Here is a 26,254-nt window from a genome sequence, read left to right as displayed (position 1 = left end):
CATCAGCGCCCGTGGCCTAATGGATAAGGCGTTATACTTCTAATCAACCGATTGTGGGTTCCAGTCCACCGGGTGTGCGTAGACGTCCATTGGCTCCTCGTTTTTTCTTTTGGGTACTGTTTATTTATTTCCATTTTAATTTTTTAAAGTTTTCTTCGCCAAAGAGAAGTCATTATAAAAGAAAGAAGATGAGGTTAGGTGGAAGTGCCAACACTGCAAATACGAAAACTGCCAAAGTAGAAATATGATTGGAAAACGATAATTTGTTTTTCCAGGTTTGGTGGTGATATCCCATAAGGCCATAACCCCACAAATCGACAAACACGAGTTTTGATAAACCAATATTGGTCAGTGAGCAGTTGCAGTCACTATCAGCGTTCCATGATTAATCACGTTTTTCTGACTTCAATTTTAACTTGCCAATTGCCGCACTCAATCAGTTAATAAAAACTTTCCTATTTGAAATATTCGTTAATTATTAAAAAAAATTGATGAATATTGTAATTGATAATTTAAATAGTAATTTTTTTCATTAAAAAATATTTAACCTTTTTCAATTAAATTTCATGTCCTAGTGGTGAAAAAAAAAAGTCTACTTGAATTCAAATATCCTTTTATTTGAACTTTAACTAAATAATATTGTCCTAGTACTCATTCTTCGGCATATATATAAAAGTGTATTATCGTTTTTAGCCCGTACCAGAAATTATTTATATTTGGTAGCAAAAAAAGTGTATAAAATTTGTATATAGTATTATTATTTTTACAGTCATTTTTCCTATATTAAAACACCACTTCTTACGTTGGGAAATTTGGGAAAATTCCTACATCATATTATCTCTGAAATAAAGGAACGCGCAGAGTACGTGACTGGCTCATACTACTTGAAATTTAGACAGATCTCTGCATTTGCAAAATGGCTGCGAGTGCGCACTGTGCTACTCCTTACTCCAACGCTCCCTTTTCCCTCTCACGTCCCTCATCTCTCCACTATCACCAGCTCTGTAACTTGCCGTACAAGTGTAAACAGCACCACAATGTTCAATTCGGTCTCTCATTTGAGCACAAGAAGGGCTTCGGAATTTGGAAATCCTCTTCCACTTCTCCTCTACGCGTCTCCTGTCTCCGCACCAAAGGTAAATACCTAATATCTTATGTTTATCTTTCTCTGTATACGTATTTTTTTATTTTGTTTTTATGCTGGTGAAAATCTGACTGAATCGAGTTTTGATACGCCGATTTCAAGTTGATTGCTTTGATTATTGTACTCATTCTATTTTAATGTTCATCGATTTGAAATATAAAGGAAAATGCTCCGATCCGGTCTAAGAGTAGGTCCTCGGGATTAAGCATTAATAGCTGTATCTGAGAATTAATGGAATCGCTCTCGGATCATGATTGCTTTTCTTATGGTTTAAAGTAATTTCTACATTTGTTTGAACTCCTCCTTTTGTGTGTGTGTGTTGTCTGAGCTACACGATGTCGAATACTCGGAAAGTTCGGTAATATGGAATCAAATTACTTTTCGTTCGTGGATCTCTACTTGGTACTAGATCTCAGGGCAATTATTTCTTCCTCATTAATGACGTGATCCACTATTTTCAAATCTTATAAAATATCACGTTGTTATTTCATCCATTGGTACTAGTGAGAAATACAATTAATTGCACTCACTCTGGTTAACGATTGGCTTTTGCCGAGATTATCCTCATTCAAAACTTTTCGTGTTAGAATTAAGTACAACAACAACTCAGTAAAATCCCACTAGTGAGGTCTGGGGAGGGTAGTGCGTATGCAGACCTTACCTCTACCCCGAAGGAGTAGAGAGGCTGTTTCCGAAAGACCTTCGGTTATAAAAAGACAAAGACAAAAGGAAACAATATCAGTATCACCCCATAAATCATAGGAAAAATATGAACAACATGGAATCCAGAAGAAAAATGCAAAACAAAAGCAATAGCTAGTAAATAGGTCCGGCACTGAAAAGCGAAATAGTAAGATACAACATTGTCACTAGCTATCTTAGACAAAAACCCTACCAGACTAGTCTCACAATGGTACGAAATAAGGCAAAACTCAACTACCTCTTAATCTACAACCCTAATACTTGACCTCCACATCTTCCTATCAAGTGTCATGTCCTCGAAAATCTGAAGCTTCGCCATGTCCTGCCTGATCACCTCTCCCCAATACTTTTTAGGCCGCCCTCTACCCTTCTCCTGCCCTCCACAATCAGGCGCTCACACCTCCTTACCGGAGCATCTGGGCTTCTCCTCTGTACATGCCCGAACCATCTGAGTCTGGCTTCCCGCATCTTGTTATTAATGGGAGCCACGCCACCTTCTCCCGAATATCATCATTCCTAATCTTATCCATCCTAATGTGCCCGCACATCCACCTCAACTTCCTCATTTCTGCTACTTTCATCTTCTGGATATGTGAGTTTTTAACAGGCCAACACTCAACCCCATGCACCATGGCCGATCTAACCACCGCTTTATAGAACTTACCTTTGAGTATCAGTGACACTCTCTTGTCACACAGGATTCCAGATGCTAACCTCTACTTCATCCATCCTACCCCAATACGGTGTGTGACATCCTCGTCGATCTCCCCTCCCCTGGATAACCGAACCAAAGGTACTTGAAGGTGCCTCTACTTGGGATGACCTGTGATTCAAGCCTCACATCCACACCCACTTCCCCCGGCTCAGCGCCGAGCTTACACTCTAGGTATTCCTTCTTTGTCCTGCTCAGCTTGAAGCCCTTAGATTCAAGAGCATGTCTCCAAACCTCCAGCCTCTCATTAACACCGGCTCGCGACCCATCAATCAGAACTAAGTAGATTTTAGTAATTGTTTCCCTAACCAAGATATAGCTATTGGATAAACAAGCAAGTAAAAGAGAAATCTATTTCTAGGATACTGATATTGAACATTTAGCCTGGCCTATTTGGTAGCATTTCTTCTTTTCTGGTTTCCTGAAATTATATGGATAAGATTTCTTCATCAATTAAAAAAGTTGATTCTCCTGCAAAGAAATTTGAACTCCACCATCAAGGAGTACTTCGAGAAGGATCTAGACGGAACTATTTATTCATACCTATAAATTGGAATGCTTTTATGTGCTAAAAAAATAAACAAAAGAGCATGAACTTTGGGGGTAAAGAAAGCTCCACCGTGTCCAAGGGTTCTCATGTTTCTGTTTCTCCATATTGTCTATGCCATTTTATGTGGTATTACTTTTCAAGCTCCGTGTCTACTTCTTGTAATTCCACTTCAGCGGCACAAAAGGTTCTTCATGATGCCTAGAGTATCCAACATTCCAACTGAATGTTATCTGTTGTCTTAGCATGCTAGTTGGACTGGGAGCTCTGTTGAGGAATGTAATGTATGTTTCCTCTTGCTGAAATACTTGCATCACTATCTAAATTATCTTAGGCTCCACGTGTGGATGCAAGTGATTTGAAATCTTCAGTATAAAAGGTATCACCAAATGCTACTTTGCATGTGGAAATAGATATGAGTTGCTACTAACGTTTTATCCTTGCAAGGTCCAAAATTAATTAGTTTTGTTTTTCCTAAACGGATGTCAAGCAAGACTTCGTTCTATGCTTTTAAGTTTGAGGACTAAATTCCAACAGAGAACAACTATAAGAAAAACGACAAAATGTTTGAGGCCGAGGCGCATCTTCTTTGAAGCTTAAGCATCTATTAACTGAAAACACCTTGAAATGTGCATTATCACAGTTTAATTGTTTCCATTTCAAACTTCTCCATTTCTGCTGTCTGGTTGAAAAAGATTTGTATGGTTATAAGGTGGCAGTCAAACATATTTTGGTCTCTTGCATCGTTTGTTACATTATCAGTTATGTTCTATCTTTTTTTCTTCGTTTCTGGATATGTTCAGTTTTCTAGAATCTTTTTTCCTTACCGGACATGTTTAGTTATCTTTAAATGCTTTTAATTAAACTTACCCTTAGTTGTCTACCTTGGAAAGCTAAGTGCTCAGTTGCAAAAGTAGTCTGTCTCCCTGAGAATTGGAATCTCTGGAGGGATTAAGGAGATTTAGTTTGTTGAGATCATACTGCAATTATACTTGCAATAGTACTATCTGTAAAGAAAGTTGACTTAATTATTTTGACAATGTTATGCATTTTTTATACTTGCATTCCCTATCAAAAGTTGTTATGCTTTTTGTTAAATTCTGTCCCAACAAGGAGTAGAAAAATGTTCATATGTCATCCATTCTTCATTTTGCAACATTTCCAATACATTAGGCAATGTGTTTGACTATGGTCGTCAAGGGTTCTGGCTCATTAGTGTGTGGGAAAATGGATTGTTTACGAATTCATATATGAAGCATGTTTTCGGTAGGTATTTGATCCAAGTTGATTTTGGAGAGTTTATGCTGACAATTGTTTCCTAACTTGCAATGTGCAGCTGAACTTGTCACTGCTAAATCATGGGAGAAATTGATTCTGAGCAGTGATATTCCTGTTCTTGTTGAATTTCATGCCACTTGGTGTGGCCCATGCCAGATGGTTCACCGAGTAATTGATGAGATTGCAGCTGAGTATTCAGGGAGATTAAAATGTTACGTACTCGATGCAGATAGTGAATCGCAAATTGCCGAGGACTATGATATCAAGGCTGTTCCTGTGGTCTTACTGTTCAAGAATGGGGAGAAATGCGATTCTGTCATCGGAACAATGCCCAAGGAGTTCTATGTGGCTTCGATTGAAAGGCTTCTAGCTTCTTAGATGTAATTCCCTCCATTAAAAAGACTGTCATAATAGCATAGCAAGTTCAACACACAAACTTAATAACTCTCTTTTGAATTCTCTTCCCCTCTAATGTCTTGTAATATCCTATGCATTTGCTTTTTGTATTGTTATTTCTCTGTGAATTGTCGGCTCTTTTTTTCCTTTTCCATATTAAGAAGAATCATTGGCTCTCCATGAAATCACTTCTTGCCACTTTCTTCACAATGAAATTTGTATAGGGTCAGTGAACTTGTGAATAGTAACTGCATTTGTTTACTAAACAAGTCTTTTTTGTTGTTGTTGTTGTTGTTGTTGTTGTTGTTGTTGTTGTTGTTGTTGTTGTTGTTGTTGTTGTGACTTGTGAGTTACTACATTGAGCTTTGTTGAGAAATAAGTATTTTTCTGAACATTCTACTAAATGTCTTATGGATATGTGAACGCGGGGGTATCTCCAGGTCTGGAATGTCACTCTGTGGCCAGAAATTGCCAAAGCATTAATTTTCCTACCGAATTGTAGCAGTTGCTTTGTTGTATGCAAGGGGAGTAGCTTTTATCCAGGGAGAAGGGTTAAATTAGTCCTACTACTAATATAAATTTTTAGATTTTATACTCCGTTATCTTTTGCTCTAATTTTACTCACATTTAGAAGAGAAAGGCCTCTTTATCTTGTTAAGGTAAGGGTAAGGTCTGCGTACACGCTATCCTCCCCATACCTTACTTGTGAGATTATACTGGGTTTGTTGTGGTTGTATTTAGAAGAGAAAAGGTCTCATTTTGCCTTAAACCTAATGGATCCTCAATTTTGAAGCATGACGGAAGGTAATTCTAAAAAAGAGTCAAAAATCAAAAGCAAAAGGACAAATTTGAATATGTTTTTTGAAGTATTTCAGCACGTGGTATTCATCCATTTGACACAAAAGCTCCATTAATACGATGACAAATACAAATTGATTTGTTAATGACAAATGTATGAGTAGACCAAAGTATAATGGAGAGGAAAAAAAAAACCGAACATTTCGGTTTCGGTTAGTACATGGGGAATAACCTAGAATATGCACCAATTAGTAACTGACATATATATATTTTCTTATTACTTTTATCTCTTAATTGTTAGTATTAATTTATATGTAATCTTATCTCAATTTATCACTTAATTATAGTATGTTAGTGTCTTTTGATGCACGCATTAAATCCAAAATAGTTAGTTCAATAAATGAAATACATTAACTGTTCGTTTTCGGATTGAGCAGTTAGGGTTGGAGAAGGACGATGATTCAATTTTAAAACTAATATTTTTATTTCCAATGAGGCAAGTGTAAAAAGGGAAAACCCTTCCAATTTGACCTATAACTTACCCACTCTCGGTGCATATCACAAACTTAAGTATTTTACTATGGTTAAGTAATTTTACTATGGTAAATAATAAAATTAAGGTGATACTATGTATTACTTCCTCTGTTCCCTTTTTTTTTGGTCAACCACTAAAATTTTATTTAACCAAATATAATATGTACATCCACTAGTTCATTGTTAACTCTAGAACTAGTCGTATTCTTTGTAACTTTCGGAACGCTATCTCCTCTCCTCTAGCATCTATTACAGTATAGACCTATATTAGATTTGGGTATTAGTTTAAACTATCTAATAGCTTTTTCCAACTGCTTCTATGTTGTCCTTTCCAATGCAGTTGAATGACAATCTCTCTTAATCTTAGAATGCGATCTCGTTGTTGTTCTTGAAATCTTCTAGCATTCCGTTCACTCCAAATATAATAGACAGTCGTAGCTAGTAACCATCCTAGGACCTCTGCATGGGCTTTGCTGTTGCATCTTTTGGTCGTTAATCTTTCAACTTCCTCCTCCCAGCTTCCCACTTGACTGCACTCTCCTGTCCAGCGTAAGAAGGAGCTCTATAACTGCCTTGAGTATTCACACTCAAAAAACAGATGTGAATGTGTTTCTTCAGTATCAGACATGCATAATACACAGTTCCTAGAAACTTGCATTCCCCATTTAGTCAATCTGTCAACTGTAGAGAATCTTTTCTATAGTGCAAGCCAAAGTATAAACTGATACTTTGGCACAGGACATGGTCCCATATTGAGGCCTTTCCACATGACTTTAGGATATTGAGGGATTAGATGCATATATGCCTTCTTGATTATGAACTTACCAGCAAGAGTGAATTGTTGAAGCTCTTTGTAAGGATCATTGTTCCCATACCATTTCCTTGCATCGAATATTTTCCTAACAAGCTAGCATGCTTGTTTGGGTGTCTCCATCTCATTGGTATCTCTTCTTTTTATGTAAAAACTATGCATCCATTGAACCCACAAGGTGTCTTTTTTAGCTGTGATAACCCAAAACAGTTTGGATATAACTGCTTTATTCCATGTCTGGAACTCAATGATGTTCAAACCCCCTGCTGATTTTGGCATACACAACCTCTCCCATGCCACTAATGTTTTTCTTGATGTGGCACATTGTCCAGTCCACAAGAATGTTCTACAGACACTTGTTATTAGCTGCATCACCTTCCTTGGTATAAAAAATACTTGTGACCAGTATGTTTGTATCTCGAACAAAACACTCTTGATTAGCTGCACTCTGCCACTATATGAAAGAAATTTGGTGGTCCAACATCTAATCCTGGCAATCATTCTCTCCACCAGCGGCATGCATTGTTGAATTGTTATTTTCTTGGATGATAGGAAAATGCTAAGGTATTTGAAAGGTATCTCATCAAGTGCAAACGGCATTTTAGAGAGGATTTGATCCTTGAGATGGTGATCCACCCCTGTTATATATAAAGAGTTTTTCTCCATATTTTCTTTGAGGCCTGAAACTATTGAGAAATGTTCAAATGCCTTAATCATCAGTTGAATAGACATTCGATCAGCCCTGCAGCATATTATTAAGTCATTTGCAAAACAAATATGGGTTAGTTTCATTTTCCTACACTTTGGATAGTGGCTGAAGTTGGGGTTGTAGTTCAGTTGTTTTAGAGATCTATTCAAGTACTCCATTGTCAACACAAATAGAAATTGTGACATAGGATCTCCTTGTCGTAGCCCTTTTCTTGCTTGGAATTTTGGGGTGAGCCCTCCATTGAAAATGATAGAGTAACTCACAGTCGATACACACTCCATGATGATATTTACAAACTTCACTAGCATTCCAAACTCCAACAAAACTATTCTCAGAAAATCCCACTCAACAGTATCATATGCTTTCCTAATGTCTATTTTCACTAGACATCTGGGGGACATTCCTTTTCTGTTATATCTTTTGACTAGTTCATGGGCCACAATGATATTATCCAAGATGTTCCTTCCTTCAATAAAAGCTTATTGTGATAGCCCCACAATTTTGTCCACTACTAGTTTAAGTCTGGAAGTGATCACCTTGGCTATCAACTTATACAAAGTTGTACCACATGCAATAAACCTGAACTCCTTGACATATGTAGGGTTTGGATTGGCACTAAAGTAATGGTTGTACAGTTTATCTCCTTGAGGATTTTTCCCGTCTCAAAGAATTGGAGAATTGTTGTACTAACATCTTCTCCAACTGTGTCCCAATTAGCTTTGAAGAATTCAATAGGGAAACCATCTCCCCCCGGGGCTTTGTCAGCTGGTAAGTCATTCAGAGCATGCACTATTTCCTCTTTCATTACTGGTTTAATCAGACCTTGTTGGTCCTCCTTATTGAGGCAATATCCATCCTTTGCAATGTTATTATTTAGACAGGGCAGTTCTGTGGCCTTAGTACCCAATATATCTTGGAAGAATTTGATGAAATCTTGCTGGACTTGGCCAGGATCAGTCAACATTATCCCCTGATCATTACAAATTGAGGATATGTGATTCCTTGCTTGTCTGGTCTTCATTTGTGCATGGAAATATCTTGTATTTGAATCCCCTTTTGCTAACCATACAGTCCTAGACTTCTGCCCCAGCACCTTGATGATAGGCTATAATTACGTATTTTAGTCGATTATTACACTCTAATTTACTGCACTTTAGTTGAGTTTGCGCTTTAATCGCTAGTGTTTTGCACTAATTGTGTATTTTATGCCTTGTAGGTGTGATTTCGAGCTATATAGATATTATGGAATGAATTTAAGTGGTTTGGAGCTTTGAAGTCTGATTAAGAGCTCAAGGAATTAAGTCGGGATCGCGTTCGGGATCAACGGATGATAAAACAACAAAACGAAAATTCGAAGAGGCATATTGCGCACTGTCTAGTAAAATAGACATAACTTTTTACTCAGAACTCCATTTGAGCTCCACAATATATGGTTAGAAAGCTAACTCAAAGGGCTACAACTTTCATGTTTTACGTTTTTCCAAATTCCAAACGGAACAGGGTCAAAAACCGCGACCGCGGCAGAACCGCGGCAGAGGGCAGTCGCGGACAACTGAAGAATCTGAGAGGGTGTTAGGATGCGTAAATTTCAGGGACCAAGGTGCAAAACACGGGATTTTAAGCTCTAAACCCTATATTAAACCAAGGAAGCCGACCAAGAAGAGGAGAGGACATATTTTTTACCTAAGGAGGCAAAGACACAATAGGAGCAAGGCTTGGGAATTCTTCTACAAGTTTTTTCTTTTCTCTCCCTATTTTTTATTGTTGGTTATGACTTTTAGTATTGTAGTTTTACATACTATTATGAATAGCTAATTTGTTATCTAGAGTTTTGATAGAACCTTTTGTAGGATAAATTCTTGTTATGTTTTTATATAATTGAGCTGTAGTATAATCTCTATTTGTTCAACTACGTTCTTATTGTAGTTAATTGAAGAGCTCTCAATTAGCTGTGCCTATTTAGTGTGCATAACTCGGGAGAGAGTGCATATTTAGGTAATTGTTGAACAACACCACTCCCAGAGTATATGAGGGATCAATAACCGAGGGTTTAAAGGCGGGATTAGGGATAACGAAGCCTTGGGTGCGATCTGAAGTGAGCTGTATCAAAAGCCAGCTAGCGTAGCTCGGGAGAGTGCGTCTAGTAAATTGTCGTGATTACTCGGGAGAGATTTACGGTAATAAGAGTGCTCATGATCGGTAGAGAATACTTAGGCGAAATTATAGAAGACATAGCGGGAAGGATTCCGACAATTGGGGAAATCATAACTCTAGACCTCCTTAATCTTGTCTCTAACTCTTAGTATCTTTAGTTGTTAATTTATTATTTTAATGTTAATCAATTAGTTAACACAAGAATCTAAATATCTATAAGTTAGGAACTGTTCAAGCTTGTCTTCTTGGTGATAGTGAACAACTGTAGCTAAGCCTTAGTTCTCTGTGGGATTCGACTCCGGACTTGTAAACCGGATTATATTTGCAACGACCGCATTGTCCTTTTTATAAGGCATAGTTGGGCGTGATCACACCTCCTCATGAATGTTAGACCATTTCTCTAACTCAAGTATGAGACCTCTCTCCTCTTGTATCAAGTTGGAGTTGTACAGATCTGAGTTCAATATTTGCTGAGTGTCTTGTAGCTTTCCTCGAATGGCCCCGACTCTTTTTTCTAAGCTGGAGACTTCTTTATGAAGATGTTTTGCGTTAAGCTCAATCAACTTGAGCTTTTTACATATTCCATACATAGTATATCCAGGGATTTCATACTACCATATAGTTTAGGTCACTTCCTTGAAAGCCTGATTTTGGAGCAGCACGTTGAGTAATCTGAATGGCCTTAGAAGTGATTGCCCGATTCTCCCAGTACTAACAATAATTGGAGAATGATCTGAGCACCCTGGATTGTGGTATACTATTTCCAGATGACCATAGCTATCAAACCATTTTGCATTCCCAAAAGCCCAATCAATGAAGCTATGTGTTCAGATGTGCGCATCCCTTTTGTTACTCCATGAGAATAAGCTTCATGTTCTTTTAAGTTGCCGAAGTCCTAATTCTTCAATACATTCCTGAAAGTCCTTAATTTCAGTGGGATGTACTGGAACACCATTCTGCCTGTCATTCACAGAGAGTACAACATTGAAATCCCCTAACACAATCCATGGATCAGTTGTGCTATTATTCAGTGTTCTCAATCTTTTCCATAGAACCTTCCTTTCATTTATGGTATTCAATCCATAAACAAAAGTTATCTGACTAGCAAATGGAGACCTCTTATCCTTCACTAAAAAATGAACAAACTGTGGCCTAGATATTAATGTTTGCACTTCCACTTGTTGAGGTTTCCAACAAATCCATATGGAATATGGGCTTTGAGTGTAATCAGTAGCTACTTCCCAGTCATTCCCCATTCCCTTCTTAACTTTCTCAGCTTTGGGGCTTTAACTTTAGTCTCAAGACAACCTATTAGAACTACCTTATTTGTAAGCAGAAAAGTCTTGAGTTCTTTCTACTTAAAGGGCTTATTAAGCCCCCTTATATTCCATGAACAGAAGATCATGGAGGTAACTTCCTTGGAGGGCTATGGTCCTTTGTCACTTTCGGAGTGACTATCACTGGTTGAATTCTCAGGGCACTAAACTGGTTCTACCTCAATAACCTCTCAATCTTTTCACTGTCCTCATAAATCTGACTATGTCCCTCCTCTTGGATAGTAGCCAACTTTTTCTTTCCCCAGCTCTTAGCTTTTTGCACTTGAAATTCCATATCCTCCGGCTGATCTGTTGCATTTTGTGTAGCTGTTGGTACTCCTACCTCTTTTGCTACAATTGGTGCAACTTGTTGCTTATCAGCTGTGACTGGTTTACTAGGTTCTTGAATTACTTTCACTCTCCAGCTTCCTTTTGTTCATTTGCTGCTTACCTTTATCAATTAGTGTTGCGTTCTTGCAGTCACCATTATGATGCCGTATAGTCAAGCAACTTTGACAATATAAAGGTATTCATTCGTATTCAATAGGATGTAATCTGCATTTGCCTCCCGGCAATTCAATTGGTATCTCTTCTGGAAGTGCAAGTGAGACATTCATCTCAATTAGTATGCATGCATAGGAAACTCTTTCTCCTTTAGCTGTAAGTTTATCTGTGCAGATTGGTTTCCCCAAGCAACTAGCAATTCTGCCTAGGCTTCTTGGTGCCCAGTACTCAATAGGTAAATTAGGGAATGTTACCCACACTGGAATAACTTGAAGAGGTTCCTTGCTCATTTGAAATTCTAGCTCCCATTGTTTGAGAATCATTGGTCTATTGTTAAAAGTGTATGGCCCATTTTGCAGTAAGGTTTCCTTATCTGCCTCAGACATGAATCGAAATATAAAGTAACCATCGTTATGTAAGAATACCTGAGGAGTTATGACAAAATTCCAGACCCCATACATATATTTCAACATTTTCTTGAAGGAAGGATTTCCCCCAATTACATAGCCGATTAATGCTGATTTCCATTTCTGGCATTGTTCTTCAACTTCTGTTTGAACCAATTGAACAGTCTTCACCCCGTCTTTCATTATCGGAGGAAAATAGTCAAGTTCAACCCTAATTGTTGAGATCTATTACCTTGAACAACTTCCGCCGCCGTAGGTTTTTCTGCTCTCGCTACTGTAGAAAAGGTAAGCTTCCTTGCAGTTGTAGCTGATAAGGTGCCTTCGTCTTGTCCTTCAAGAGTGGTAATTTCAACCGATGGTCTTCCTTGTAGTACCGTTGGAGCACTACCCATTCCTGTTAGCCATTGACTGAATTGCTTGGACCTAAGTCATGAGGGATTCCATTTTCTGATGTAATTAGTGTGTTAGGTTCTTCATGTTCTATGGAGGGGGTTGATGTCGCCGGATTTTGTTTATTCCGTCTAGCCATATCCGGAAGCGCACGTTATCAAGATTTGACTAACATGCGCAGGCATAGCTTCCCTTTTACTTGCCCACTATATTAAAAATATATTTTTATTTAGACAAAAATAATCTTTTATTTATCTTTTACCCTTATATTAACTACTAATTCTTCAAATCATTTATTAAAATCTTTTAAATATTATTATTGTTATGGAGTATTAAATAATTATTTTTATATGATATTAATGTATATTAAAGCGCTATTTTGGGATGGATTTTAATAGGTGGATGTCGGTTTAGTAATAAAATCGATGAGCAAAGCATTAGGTGTGTTTCCACGGCCCATATTCCAATTCCGATGTCCCCTTTTCTAGTGCGTACATACAAGCAAGGGAAGAATTATCAGCGTACTGAAGAGATTTCTAAACTCAAAATCACAGTTTTTTTTTTCTTGTTTCGTACTTCAGAATCAGCATCTATATTTTGCAGCTCATCAATTCTTTCTTCTTCAGGTACTCTCCCCCTCTGTTTTATTTGCTAATTTCACGTGGATTTCCGTATTTAAATCCCATCCCCGGTTAAGATCCGCCAATTTCCAATTTCTCTCTACATGCGCGCGCGCACACACACGCACACAATGACACGTTTGATTTCTTGATGTAAGATGATCGTCTTTATGTCTGCCGTTATTTTTCTTGAATTTACCCATAAGTGAATTCAAGACTTCCAGTTAAACTTACGAAACTACTTTATTTAATTGTCTCGAGTTGTTGGTATTCTCCTGAATACTAATTGGGGATTGGTGTATGGTTGATTGAGTTCATTATTGGAATTTCTGTTTTTCTTTTTTTGGTCTTTTGATTAGATCAGTGATTGCTGCTGCAGGAACATTTTCTTTTCTTTTTTTTTACTCTAGGATGTTCTTCAGTTTTCTGGCCGGCCTTTACTTTGTGTTGATGATTTGAGAATTCAAAAGTGTTTTTTTAGCTTACTTTCTTAGAAAAAATATTTTGGAGAATTTGGGAGTTGGGACCCAAAGCTACTAGCTGTTGCAGGCTTAGAGCCCAAGGGTATTTAAATCCATCATTCCAATCAATGATTCTAATGTGAGTTCCAAGTCCCATAATTCAGTACAAAGTATGCTTTGGAAAAATTAACAGAACTCGGTAGAAGTTTTAATGAGAACTAAATAGCCCATTGTTAAGCTGTTCCTCTTTTAGATTGCCGGAAATGTTATTAGTTTTCCTCCTGAGCAAATTTTGATGACTGATTGTGAAATTATTATTCTTGAGGCTGCATCAGTATTAATGAAAGTGTTTTGGAAATACTTCTCTTTCCATGGATTTTGTTTCTTGTCATTCATTTAGCTAGTTGCATTTTATTGGCCATATACAGGTAGCCAGCGACTAGACAGCTTTGGATGATATACTGATGGCACTTCTTCCTACGTCATCTTTTGGATTGTCGTCAGAGTCCTTGGAACAAAGTGGGAAGCAGATGGCAAACACAAACACGAAAGCACTAACACCTCTCTCTCTGCAAAGCTCAAATTCTTCACAGGGACCGGTGGCAATTCTTTGGGACATCGAGAACTGTCCTGTTCCAAGTGATGTACGCCCTGAGGATGTTGCTGGCAACATCAGAATGGCTCTACGGGTACATCCTGTGATCAAAGGAGCAGTTACAATGTTTTCTGCCTTTGGAGATTTTAATGCTTTTCCTAGGCGATTAAGAGAGGGCTGCCAGAGAACTGGTGTTAAACTTATAGATGTCCCCAATGGCAGGAAAGATGCAGCCGACAAGGCCATCTTGGTTGACATGTTCCTTTTTGCTCTTGACAATCCCCCACCCTCGTCCATTATGCTAATATCAGGAGATGTTGATTTTGCTCCCGCACTTCACATTCTTGGTCAACGTGGATATACTATGATCCTTGTCATTCCTGCAGGGGTTGGTGTTTCGTCTGCTCTATGTAATGCTGGGAGGTTTGTATGGGACTGGCCAAGTGTGGCTCGAGGTGAAGGTTTTGTGCCCCCGGCAAAGGCCTTCATTCCTTGTCGTGGTGGTGGTGTCTCAGACATTGCTGGGATTCTAATGGGTTGCTGCCAGATAAATGACAGCCCATATGGTCAGAATGAAGATGAAGCAATAGTGTATAGGGGCCTCTCACAGAGCTACTATAATGCAAGGGATTTCTCAATAATATCACATTCGCTGGCTGAGTATAATAGCACTTCAATTTCCACGCCATGTTATCCTACGGGTATGGGAACTCAGAGTCTTCCACCTGGTTTAAATGAAGTTTCAGCTGGAGGTCCATCTTCACATGACCAGAGTGACTTGACGTGGGTGCAGCCTGGGGATGTAAATGGTTTGAAGGGTCAGCTGGTGAAGCTGCTTGAATTATCTGGGGGCTGCTTGCTTCTTACACGTGTTCCTGCAGAATACCAGAGAATTTACGGGAGGCCACTGTATGTTTCAGAATATGGGGCAGTTAAGCTCGTGAATCTTTTCAAGAAGATGAGTGATGCAATATCTATCGGGGGGAAAGGCCAAAAGAAGTTTGTCTACCTCCATAATTCATGTGCTGTACCAAGTGCTCCTCCCATAACTATATTAAAGAGGGATAAAGGAAAAGGAACACAAGAGGGAAATGCCGAAGTTGTGACTGGGGTTGGATCTTCGGATGAGTTCTCGGATGATGAAAGAGTACTCATAGAAGAGCATGGAAGCAGTCGTGAGAAATCTGATATGGGTGCAACAGTTGAAAAAAGTCTTGAAAATTTCAAGTTTGAGCTTCAAGAGATACTTGTGAGCTACTCTTGTCGGATTTTTCTTGGTTGCTTTGAGGCAATATATCAACAAAGGTACAAGAGGCAACTAGACTATGAGAGCTTTGGGGTGGCTGAACTTGAGCAGCTACTAGCAAAGGTGAAAGATGTAGTGATTGTGCAAGAGGAGCCAGTTAGCAAGAGGAAGTTTCTGGCTGCTGTTGGTGGCTAGAAGTGTTTGTCATTTCATTTCCTGACTATTTACTATCTTAACTCCTTGGGACTTGAGGTATTTGTTGTTGCTACTTTGTCCTTGTACTTTTTGTTTTTTCTTCAGTATGACGAGGAAAAGCTGAAGTCTTGTTGTTCGTTCAATAATGTCAGAGGTTCCAATGTAACACCAGAATGCTGAAACTGATCTAACCACAGATCTCTGTGTATATTTACCTCTCGCTGCTTTCATCTAAATACATGGTCGAAGGTTAAATTATTCAAGCTAGTCTGTGTGGGAGGTGCCTTTTTTTCTCTCATCGTGGTAAAGCAGAATTTTCATTATAGGATTTTTTTTTTTAGTAGTAACTTGGATCTGAATTTTGCTTCTAAATTCAGTGAGATGCATTTCTCTCCTCATTTCCTTCCCAAGTCTATGAAATAGTCAAAGTTTTTCTCAAGTGTATTTGCTGTGAGAAAGCTTTTCTTGAGCCGAGGGTCAACTTTTCTATCTTCACAAGGTTTAGGGGTAAGGTTTGCGTACACACTATCTTCCCTAGACCCCTCTCAAGTGTATTTGCTGTGAGAGTGTTGAACACTCTTAGCTCATCTCATGGTTCTTGCAAACTCTCTGCAGCAAAGAGACTGTTATCGAAGGTAAGCAATCTGGCTGTTCAATTTTGAAACTTTGAGTAAACTGAGTTAGGTTCCTAAGGAACAACTGCTTAACCATTATCTTTCACGTATAAAGAATACTTTTTTCTTAAAAAAGAGCTGGAATTTTAGATTACTTTTTTTCCAAAAGAATTCTGAATGTGCTCTCTCTTGGACTCTCTTTTACAAACAATTGTAACTTTCAAGCCCAACCTGAAGCTGCATCCTGGAAGGGTTTCATTGGAATCACCGATCACGTCAACTTACTTCCGTTTTAAGTTAATTATGACTGGGCTGCTGTACTCATTTTGATTTAAGACCTTTTTCTTTTATATTATGTTTTATCATCTTAGTAGCCTTTATATTTTCTAGACAGTAAAGAACAATACTTACCAGTTTGATTGAGTCAAGTTGTTGGGAGTAGTGAAACTCTACCTCTTCGTGAAGGCTCTTAAGATTACCGGGGGAAGAGATGCAAGAACCATATCTAGCATGCTCCAAAAAGTTCTTGGTAAATTTTTTACTATTACAGGGGGTGGGGGGTGGCGGCTAACTAGTTTGATTAAGCTGTTCCTCTTGGGTGTTTGCCATATGGTGAGAGGTCAATGAGAAGGTGGAGATACCAAAATCAATTAGCAACATTTCTCGAGGCATATGAATCCGTTTTTCCATTTTTTTTATTTGGTATATTCTGATTGTTGAGCACTATGAAAGGACAATGTGGATGTATTCACCTGCTAAGGAAAGAAGTGAGCTTTCATGATGGAAAGCATTGCATGCTGGCCGTGTGGCTGATTCACAGTTGCATGCCCAATTTATGTCTTGGTGTATCTTACTACTAATGTGAAATTCTTAATATTACTTTTAGTCCCTTCTTAGTTACATCTGACAATGTTATCTTATCTGCCATTGGCATTTCCAGCTTAAGCCTTGTGCATTGGAGGGATGTTGAAGTTATAGAAGACCTCTCCATTCTAATGCTTCCATGATGGTGTCAATTATGGCAGGCCAGTCTTGCAAAAGCAGATTTTTTGTCACTTCTTTCAATTAGGTGACGGTTTGTGTACCGTATTGAAGCTCCTGCAGAAGTCTGTAATGGCAAGGATAGTAAACTTTGGTTTGGGAAATACGTGAAGGGTAAAGGTCCCAAATGTGATCGATAGCTTACCTCGTATTACCATCCATATCTGAAATGAGCTTTAAGTGCATGTCGAGCAGCTATAAAGGATTGAATCTGGCCGCTCGAACATCTAAATGGGTGGAGATATGCGACCGACTATACAAGGATTAGTTGGCTATCAGCAGCAATAGTGCATAGAGTCGTAGAGTCCATATGATCGCACATCATATACAGTAGCTTGAACAGTTGGTCGAGGACTTCAGTCATATAGTTGTATGCACTTTGATATTGCTGCTTGAGGTGTAAAGTTTGTCATGGAACTCCAGCTATGTTTATCCTTTGAATTGTTTCATTTTGTGGACAATCATGGCAATACTTTAATCGCATAGTTTGGATATTTAGGTTAGACATTGGTAGGGGCACTTGCTCCGTGTAACTGAAGCTTGCTACTTGCAGAATCATCATAGAAAGGTTTCTGAAACAAATATCCTCTCCAAAGGTTGTGGTTTTGCAAGGGATATCGTTTAACAACTTCTATTGCTCTTTGTCAATGTAACTTGTCAACATAACTTGGAGCTATTCGTTTGCTTCCGTATGAAACATTTATTCTTTAAGGTGAATTATGTGCGTGCTTGGAAGAATTGTCATTTGTCAGTAAATTTTCATATAGCAACTCTTTCTTGTTCATTGAATTGGTTTTCCTTAAGAATTCCAACCCAACTATCAACTCAAAGTCATCTATGATCATCACGTGTAGGTTGAATTTTCCTTCGTAAGGGCCACAACCCCTGTTCAGGCAAGGCTTAAAGAACTTATGTTTCCATACCCATGTTTGGTTCCTGCTATAGGAATTTACTTGATGGAACTTGGTTTGTCTCCTATAATATGGTGTAAATCTTTATGAAGAGGGTGGGGTACCACAATGGGGTCTGAAAGGAAATGCTGGTTCTTGTATTTCCTGTACTGTGGAAGGTTTTAGTAGATGTTAGACTGAAATTTGACAAATTGTAATTGACAGGTTAGTCTTACAAAAATATTTATGGTGTAATCATTTAACAGAAAAAAAAAAAATCTGTCAGCAAGATTTGTAGTTCCACACTTATAGTTATATTGATGAGGACTGAGCATTTGCCAACTGTTTTGCATCAAAAAGGACGATAGGTTGGCCCCCTGCATTATTTTTGGAGTCATTGAAATACTTGTATGGGGCCATCAGCTATCTCTGGGTTTCAGATGCTACAAAGTATATGCTGATTTTTGTTTGATTTATCAAAAGTCTCTACCTGATCCTGAATGCATTATGTTATCCTGCTACCCACTTCACTTCAGTAATTTTGTTTTGCTTCCTTTTATTTGTTTCCCAAGCTACGAGTTTCACTGTGAAACTTTCACACTTAAGTCTATCCTGACTAGATTGCAATTGTAAGGCAATCCAACCTCAGTTTTCTCTTTGTCGTCTAATTTTGAAAAGGATCCAACTTAAATGCATTGCTTGTACAATCTATTTTTACAGTATCAGTGCTTCTCTGTCACTAAATTAGGCTTACCGTAGAGAATTACATGTTGTAGGTGTATAGGTTGAAAGTTGTCTCAGTACTTGGGGCAAAGTAACATCAAGAAAAGAGTAGGTCGACCAGGAAATGGCGAGGCTCGCGATCGAGATGCTAGCTAACGATGGTCGGTAACGGCTGGTTTATTAGGACAGGATATTAAAGAGAATATTCCATTGAATATTCTCTACATTTGTACTATTAAGATTTGTTGGAGATATGTTCCATACAAATATAAAAAAAGAGAATAACAAAGGGCATGTGACATTCATTGTAGTAAGAGCGGACTTTACAGAAAGATTCTTTCACTCATGCAAAAGATACAAAGATCACTTTTTTATCAAGATCCTTGCTTATGTTATTCATCGTTTTTCCATCAGATCCAAGGATATTTCGAATATTCTAAGATCTATCTGTCACTCATCATTGTCAGGAGGAATAATTACCTAGTTCATTATTTATCGGGTGAAACCCTTCTTCTATTTACATAAATGACATTTATTACGATTTATTGCTAGTTATATCTCCTTTATTGCTCATATTTTTTGGAGCATTTAATAAATACTATAGACAACCCCACACCAGATCTGTCTAAACGTTAGCCTTCTGCTAGAAAATTTATCTAGGGATATTATTATTAATTAGATTTAGTCCTTCAATAAACAAGTATAATCGTTTTAACCAAAAGTTAATACTTTTTGGTCAAACAGTAGGTCTCTTTAACATGAAGGTATAAAATACTTTACACTATCATCCTAGCGTGGATCGAGCCAAAGCAAGAAAAGAAAGGGCTCATTTGATACCCCAACACTGCATTGAAGAATCGCGTAAAATAAAAAAACTTCCTTTTATTTCCAGATAAGATGTGAAAACAGTATCAATATTTCTACTGATGTTGCCTGTTGGAAACAATACAGCTAAGGAATCAGCACAAGCTAATAAGTTACAACTCCAAAAACTTGCAAGAAGCACCAGCCCGGAAAGTGTTAAAGAATGTTACAAAACATAACAAACCAACCAAGAAAAAAATAAAACCAAATTGTTAGTCTGTCCCTCCTCAAAAAATTGCATGAAGGAATAAAATGGAACTTGGCTCTGTAATACAAGTTGTCATAAAATTTTCTTGTAGACACCGGCTGCTTTATAAGCGAAAAAAGATCCTTGCTTGATGGAAATGAAGCAACTTCATGGACCTATGGATTACAGCCACTGGTGTCGCGTGCACATGCTGCTTATCAATGTTAGGATGGCTTTACAGTTAAAAATCTGCTTGTAAGTTACTAAACAGTCAAAAGAGTGGAGGGGCAGACCTATTATCCACCAAGTTTCGAACCATGCACTAGCAGGACCCGGAGATTTCTCGGTTATAAAATAAACAGTGGTCTAAATGGCTGGTTTATTAAAGTGGCGACTGAGGAGGGCTGGTTTCAATTAGGAAGCTTCGGCTACAATAAGACCTTGATGTACTTGAAGAAGAAGCTAAACACCTTCCATCACCACTGTGAAATATTCCCTCACCTTTGTGTTGCCTAGACCTACTTGTTCTTCCCTTACCTTCAATCTCGTCATAGTCTTCGTCCTCCACGGATTGCACAAAGCCACTGTGCATCGGGTCTGCACACTCATACAAAAGCCTAAGTACCTGCTTGATTGAAGGCCTAGCGTGTCCTTCTCTCTGTGTACACCATCTAACAACTGCCAAAAGGGCCTGAAGTTGATCGAAGTCATAAGAGTCTCCAATGTTAGGGTCTACGAGCTCGGTTATCCTAGATTCTGATGTCAGGAGTATTTCAGCCCACTCTATCAAATTTTTGTTATCTTGAATTGCCCGTCTCGATGTGATTAATTCCAGTAATACCACTCCGTAACTATATACATCACTTTTCTCTGTAAGCTCTTGGGTGATGACATACTCAGGATCCATATAACCTAATAACAAAGCAAAGTTCTTTCTACATCATCAAGTAGTAAATGATGCTTCAGTTTTACTCATAAATATATTTTCCCCAACCTGGAGTTCCCTTGATATCTGTGTTTACCGGTTCAAAGCAAATAGAACCATCCTTTGAAGCATGTGCAAGTCCAAAATCTGCAACCTGGAACAAGATTCAAGTGAGAGAAAAAGGTACTTCGTGATCATTATATTACAGAGTTAAAAGAATAATATGCCTTGCCAACAGATCTTATATAACGAAAAAAATGCTTTGGACTTTTGGAGTTAATTTTTACTAATTTGATAGACAAGAACAAGAGAAAGATTCAAAATTTGAACACGTAGTAAAATGAAACTAGGTCCACCCTTGAGTTAATGTAAGTTACCTTTGCGACAAAGTTCTCATCCAGTAATATATTGCTTGATTTGATGTCCCTATGGCACAGCGGAGGATCACAGTAGAAATGAAGATATTCCTACATGGAGGCAAAATGTAATAAGGAGGCACTGAATGTTAAGCAGCTTATAAAGTTATAATAATTGGATAGTACGTAATCAAAACTCTACCAGAGCATTTGCCACATCAATAGCAATTTGAATTCTTGCACGCCAACTGAGCGGAGTTCTACCTGGATCTTTACATATATTAAGAGAACAGTTGAGCAGATTAGCAGTGCGAAGCAGATCTTAAAGACATACTACTAAATAATACTCAAAGAAAAAGAGCATACTGTGAAGCAGATGATCTTTTAAGCTTCCATTTGCCATATACTCATACATGAGAAACCTGCTCCATAATAAATGTTCAGTATTGCACGGAAGATGTTAATAATGTTCTGTATACTAGTTTTTTTTTTTCCTATCATGATTTACTAACACGTGAACTAGTTAATATGTAACCTTATTTAGAATGCTGGACAGAAACGTAAGGTGGAAAAAAACAAAGTCATATTTATGAATCCCAAACCTCTCATGCCTCTCAATGCAAAAACCCCTTAGAGCAACAAGATGACGATGATGCAGTCGAGCAAGCAGTTCTATTTCTCTGCAAAACTCATCCTCAGCTTGTTCAGAAACCTTGTTCATCCTCTTCACTGCTGCCACGTAACCATCCTTAAATTCAGCTTTGTATACAGTGCCAAATCCTCCCTGCCCAATGATTGTGCTGAAGTTGTCGGTGGCTTTTTTTGTCTCCTTGTAGCTGTATTTCTTAAATATAGAAGCTGTACCTGTGTGCATTTCATACAACAATTAAGCAACAGGTAAAGAACCGTAGAGATAAATTAACAGATTTTGCAGTATCCAGTTTGACGAGTACATAACTAGTCTAAAAGAACTACAAAAATTTTACCTTCCTGGAATCTTTTCGGTGGCTGCGTGAAGGATTTGGAAGATTTCTTATCAGTTGCATCAGAATCTTCTAGCTGTTTGCTTTTCCTCCAAATCAGAACAATTAAGACAAGCAGCATCATGACAGCCACGACTGTAACTGCTATGCCAACAGCTGGTACCAATGTAAGGTGGTAATGATGGCGATTTTCCTTAACAGGCGTAAGCAAGGAAAGTTGAGTCGGGCTAGCAGCAACAGGAGGGCTTGGAGAGACCTCTGGTGAGAGTTGTGAAGGAGATGTTCCTGAAACTGGTTCAGACGTACAATGGAAGTCAGAACTTTTGATATGGTTGAAAGTGCATTATGTCACTAAATGATCCATAAAGACCTATAATTATGGAATTTTATTTATATGCAGAAATATAAAAACGAGCACTAATTCCCTGCCTGACAAACAAGGGTCATAACAGCAGTTTGCTTTGAGTGTAAAGTGAAGCTAATATGCTATAATATCAGAGCCTAGTCACAAGAAGATATTGATGCAATGATGGATGTTCCTGGAAAGAATCTGAAAATGTTCAAGTCTAGGAATAGAAGATTTAAGGATTTTATGACTAATTTAAGTTAATGATTAAGGTACAGAAGATTTGTGTCGAGAAGCAATAACTTCAGGGGTTACGACAGCACAACGAAAGCAAGAAGAAGTAGGTTTCCTTTTCTGCTTTCTCCTTTTTCTTTCTTTTTTTCTTTTCCCTATCTTTCGATAGTTATAGAAGAGGCTCTACAGGACTAGTTGCACACATTTATGTAGCTCAGACTTAGACCTCAATGGAATACCTTATAAAGATTATCGATAATTGAAAGCAACTCAACGGAATTTCGAGAAAAAGAATTCAATTTCGCTAACAATTAGTCCAATGCATAAAGGATTTGGTATAATTCCTACAACTGTTCTATCTAGGCTTCAATAATGAATCACACCACTTCCCTATTAATGCGTACCAGGAGGTATGCTAAGGCCGTGAACCCCAAAGAAACAGCGAGCAATATCAATAGCTGATGCATTGTCAACCTGGCTTGCAAGAGCAGCATAAGTTGCATCTCGGCAAGTACTAAATGTGATATTATTAGCTGTACCAACTAGATTGCGGAGATACAAGATGCCAGCATTGAGGCATTTCCTACAATCACTTTCCACCGAGAGGGGGACTTGGCAGTTTCTAGTAACACTTGAAAACTGGGGAGATTGAAGCATCTGAGTGACAGTTGTTCGACCTTGGCAATCATAGCTCACAGGAATTTTTGTCCCGAACCCGCAGAACAGCGTTGCATTTCTGGTCACTCCATGGAATCGGAAAGTTTCTGCTATTTTATCTAGGCATATCTTTGATAACTCAGCATTAACCCCCAAGTTGCTTGTTGAGTTTGCATATCGAGCAACAGAAATTGCAATCAAGGCATTAATGTAGCGGCAACACTTTCCTCTTTCTTCTTTGTTAGAGCAGATTGAGGCAGTCAGAGTATAGTTGGTTCCAGCCATGTCTAAGGGGCACTCTGCATGTGTAGAAGAAAATGTAGATAATCATTGTTCAACTCACTTATCTTTGCACGAAAACTCTTCGTGTTTCCGGGCAAAGAGGGGCAGCTGTGAGCACGTGATCTTTGCCCAAAGCAAATTATTCCCAGAAATTCAAACAAAAAAAAGAAAATTTCTTTATTATTTTACAATTTTTGTGAATTTTGATGTCATTTTCTGTTAGTTGTTGCATTTTATCTGTGCATTTTAATTCATATGAAAAATACAAAATATACATTTGCATTTAGGATCTAATTTCATATTTTAGTATTAATTAGGGGTTAATTTGTTTTAGAACAAAACTAGTATATTTGTACCCGCGCGATGCGCGGAGAATTAAACAAATGCTATGATATTTTACCTATTTTGCAATTTCCCAAATAGGGATTACGTCATCATTGCTTTTCCAAATATACATTCTTGACATTGAAGCAATCTAAGAATGATTTATAGTATTTTCTCAAAAATAATCAAGTTTACAATACTTCCCGTGCAAATAAAACAAACAATCTTAAAAGGCATTTACTTCATCAAAGCATTAATCTGAAAAGGCAATCAAATTCTTCACTTTGGATCAAGCAGCAGAAGTTGAAGATTGTAATCATGAGTATATAAATCCGACAATGAGAAAACCATTGAAGCAAATGCCACATGCAACAGATAAGGCATTCCATACTTTGTTTCATATGACACTAATCTAGAAATGATGAGGCACCATCAATTAAAGGGTACCTGAAGAGTTTAGACAAGGATTCTTAGCTTCAACTTAGAATATTCATACTTTCAGGATGTTGTAGGGCAGCTAGGTCTATAGAAGGAACAAGGCTAATGTACTTATCGAAATGCACTGACATTATAAATAATTTTACATTATCAGGTTAAGTTTACTTACAAACAACAATAGGCAACTTTCATATCAAGTAAGTATGATATTGTAACACGGAAAATAGATTAACAACCTCTAAAAGAGAACATCTATAAAACATGCAATTACACAATCATTTAAATGAACCAATGCATATTAGCAATATTAACACTGAACTAGAATTGCTGACCCATCTGCATCCTAGTGTATTTGAACCTTATGAAATTTATAAAGCAAACATAAATTGAATTAAATTGAGCTTCACTACTGACATTGGCTAGCACTCATTCTCATTTCCAACAAAGAAAAAACCATACTGTCACTGAAAATTGGCAGGTCTTAAGAGACATGCAGGCACAAAATACCTTTCTTCTTTCACTTCCCCCTTAAATTCTCATGAATCTCAAACATAACAAAATCAAGAATAATACAAACCCCCACAAAATTCAAGAAAATCATAGCATCTAGGAACTTCCTATAACTTCCTCAACAAACACTCACAAATAAGCCCAAATAATAATAAAAATGCAAACTTTTTCCTTACCTGTATGAAGAAGAAAGTTCAAGAGAGGATAGAACTCAAAACATAGCCCAAAAGGGAAGTAATGGTACATAACACTATTGAAGAAAAAAAGGGGAAGCTCCCAACAAGAGGAAATTGAAGAAATTACTAAAGTTGAGAACAATGTATACCTGAAGCAGCATTTGCTGAAAAAAACTGCATTTGAAGAAAGAGCAAAAACCCCAGAAAAATGGCTGGTCCGTACAATGTCATGGCAGAGCTTGAAGAAGAGAGGGGACAGTGAGAAAATTAGGAAACACTAAAGGAAATAACTTATTTTAGCAAATTAGGAACGCTTGTGAACAAAGGCAACTGAGCACAGTCCGAGGAGGAGCGAGTGCGGCTTTTGACTGACTGTAGACTTTGTATAGACAGACCCCCACAGTCCCCACACTTTCCATTTTCCTTCTGTATATATTTTCCATGTCTCGACAAGAAGCTTATTGACAGCACATTTTTTGGAAAAGGAAATGTGAAATGGTTGCTAATCTTTTATGAATAATAGATGCCATTTAATATAAATATACATAATTTGAAATAAAAACAATAAGTTTTGTTTTAAGGTATAGTTAGTCCAGGTTTAATAGTTTGAACAAGAAAAGTTAAAAGATATTAAATCTTTTGAGCTAAGGGGTCGTTTGGTTTTCAGATAAGTTATGCTGGAATAAGTTATGCTAGGAGTAATTATGTTATGACAAGTTATCATAGTATTATTTCTTATTGAATGTTTGGTGTATTGTATTAATTTCAGGATTGTCAATTTTACTGCTTTATCTTATGATAACTTATCCTGGAGTTAGTATTCCACCCGTTGGCAGATATAAATTATGCCGATACTATTTTTAATCTGGCGACAACTTATCCCAGCATTATAACCAAACAAGAGATAATAAGGCGGTACTAAATGCTTATCCCAAGATTATTTTTGTTTATTCCACCATACCAAAACGGCCCCTAAGGGCTCGTTTGGCATGAGCGATAAATGATAATTAATTTTGGTACAAAATTTGAGATGAGTTTATCTCAAGTTTGGTTGGGGTAAAATCGTGGTATAACTAATCCCGGGATAATTAATCACGAGACAATTTGTTTCCCAACCAAACGACCTCTAAGGAGTCGTTTGGTTTGAATACGGCTTATGCCGGGATAAGTTATGATGAGATTAGT

The 26,254-nt window shown here is 37.7% G+C and overlaps 3 protein-coding genes across 8 annotated transcripts; 2 read left to right on the top strand and 1 right to left on the bottom strand.

Moving 5' to 3' along the window:
* The first annotated feature begins 808 nt into the window (after positions 1-808).
* LOC107782182 (thioredoxin M3, chloroplastic) lies at positions 809-4,907 on the top strand. Its single transcript, XM_016603036.2, has 2 exons — positions 809-1,136; positions 4,442-4,907. The coding sequence occupies exons 1-2, from the start codon at positions 917-919 to the stop codon at positions 4,759-4,761; spliced, it is 540 nt and encodes a 179-aa protein (XP_016458522.1). The 5' UTR covers positions 809-916; the 3' UTR covers positions 4,762-4,907.
* Positions 4,908-12,147: 7,240 nt separating this feature from the next.
* LOC107782181 (uncharacterized) lies at positions 12,148-17,916 on the top strand. 6 transcript variants are annotated; one of them, XR_001647168.2, is made up of 3 exons: positions 12,801-13,028; positions 13,912-15,576; positions 17,074-17,916. XR_001647168.2 is itself a non-coding variant. In XM_016603034.2 (2 exons), the coding sequence occupies exon 2, from the start codon at positions 13,948-13,950 to the stop codon at positions 15,517-15,519; it is 1,572 nt and encodes a 523-aa protein (XP_016458520.2). In that variant the 5' UTR covers positions 12,148-12,297; positions 13,912-13,947; the 3' UTR covers positions 15,520-17,916. The 6 variants fall into 6 exon arrangements, 3 of the variants coding, with proteins under 3 accessions (XP_016458520.2, XP_075074189.1, XP_075074190.1); XR_001647167.2 differs by having other exon boundaries at positions 15,672-17,916; XR_001647165.2 differs by having other exon boundaries at positions 13,912-16,154.
* A 1,733-nt stretch (positions 17,917-19,649) lies between these two features.
* On the bottom strand, positions 19,650-25,542 carry LOC107782180 (putative receptor-like protein kinase At1g49730). Its single transcript, XM_016603033.2, has 9 exons — positions 25,219-25,542; positions 23,087-23,638; positions 22,106-22,393; positions 21,722-21,983; positions 21,486-21,541; positions 21,322-21,389; positions 21,141-21,230; positions 20,833-20,917; positions 19,650-20,750 (listed from the first exon to the last, which is right to left on the bottom strand). The coding sequence occupies exons 1-9, from the start codon at positions 25,298-25,300 to the stop codon at positions 20,221-20,223; spliced, it is 2,013 nt and encodes a 670-aa protein (XP_016458519.1). The 5' UTR covers positions 25,301-25,542; the 3' UTR covers positions 19,650-20,220.
* Positions 25,543-26,254: the final 712 nt, after the last annotated feature.

Source organism: Nicotiana tabacum, chromosome 7 (genome assembly GCF_000715075.1).
Source record: "Nicotiana tabacum cultivar K326 chromosome 7, ASM71507v2, whole genome shotgun sequence".
In the NCBI taxonomy this organism is placed as follows: Eukaryota; Viridiplantae; Streptophyta; class Magnoliopsida; order Solanales; family Solanaceae; genus Nicotiana; species Nicotiana tabacum.
This window is presented reverse-complemented; position numbering and strand designations above follow the sequence as displayed.

Excerpts from the sequence above, each read along its gene's own strand:
- LOC107782181 (XM_016603034.2), top strand. The coding sequence starts at position 13,948 with ATGGCACTTCTTCCTACGTCATCTTTTGGATTGTCGTCAGAGTCCTTG.
- LOC107782182 (XM_016603036.2), top strand. The coding sequence starts at position 917 with ATGGCTGCGAGTGCGCACTGTGCTACTCCTTACTCCAACGCTCCCTTT. Across the intron at positions 1,137-4,441 it reads CTCCTGTCTCCGCACCAAAG|CTGAACTTGTCACTGCTAAA; the intron begins GTAAATACCTAA and ends TGCAATGTGCAG.
- LOC107782180 (XM_016603033.2), bottom strand. The coding sequence starts at position 25,300 with ATGACATTGTACGGACCAGCCATTTTTCTGGGGTTTTTGCTCTTTCTT. Across the intron at positions 21,542-21,721 it reads TGCATTGAGAGGCATGAGAG|GTTTCTCATGTATGAGTATA; the intron begins GTTTGGGATTCA and ends ATTATGGAGCAG. Across the intron at positions 21,390-21,485 it reads AAAAGATCATCTGCTTCACA|ATCCAGGTAGAACTCCGCTC; the intron begins GTATGCTCTTTT and ends ATATATGTAAAG.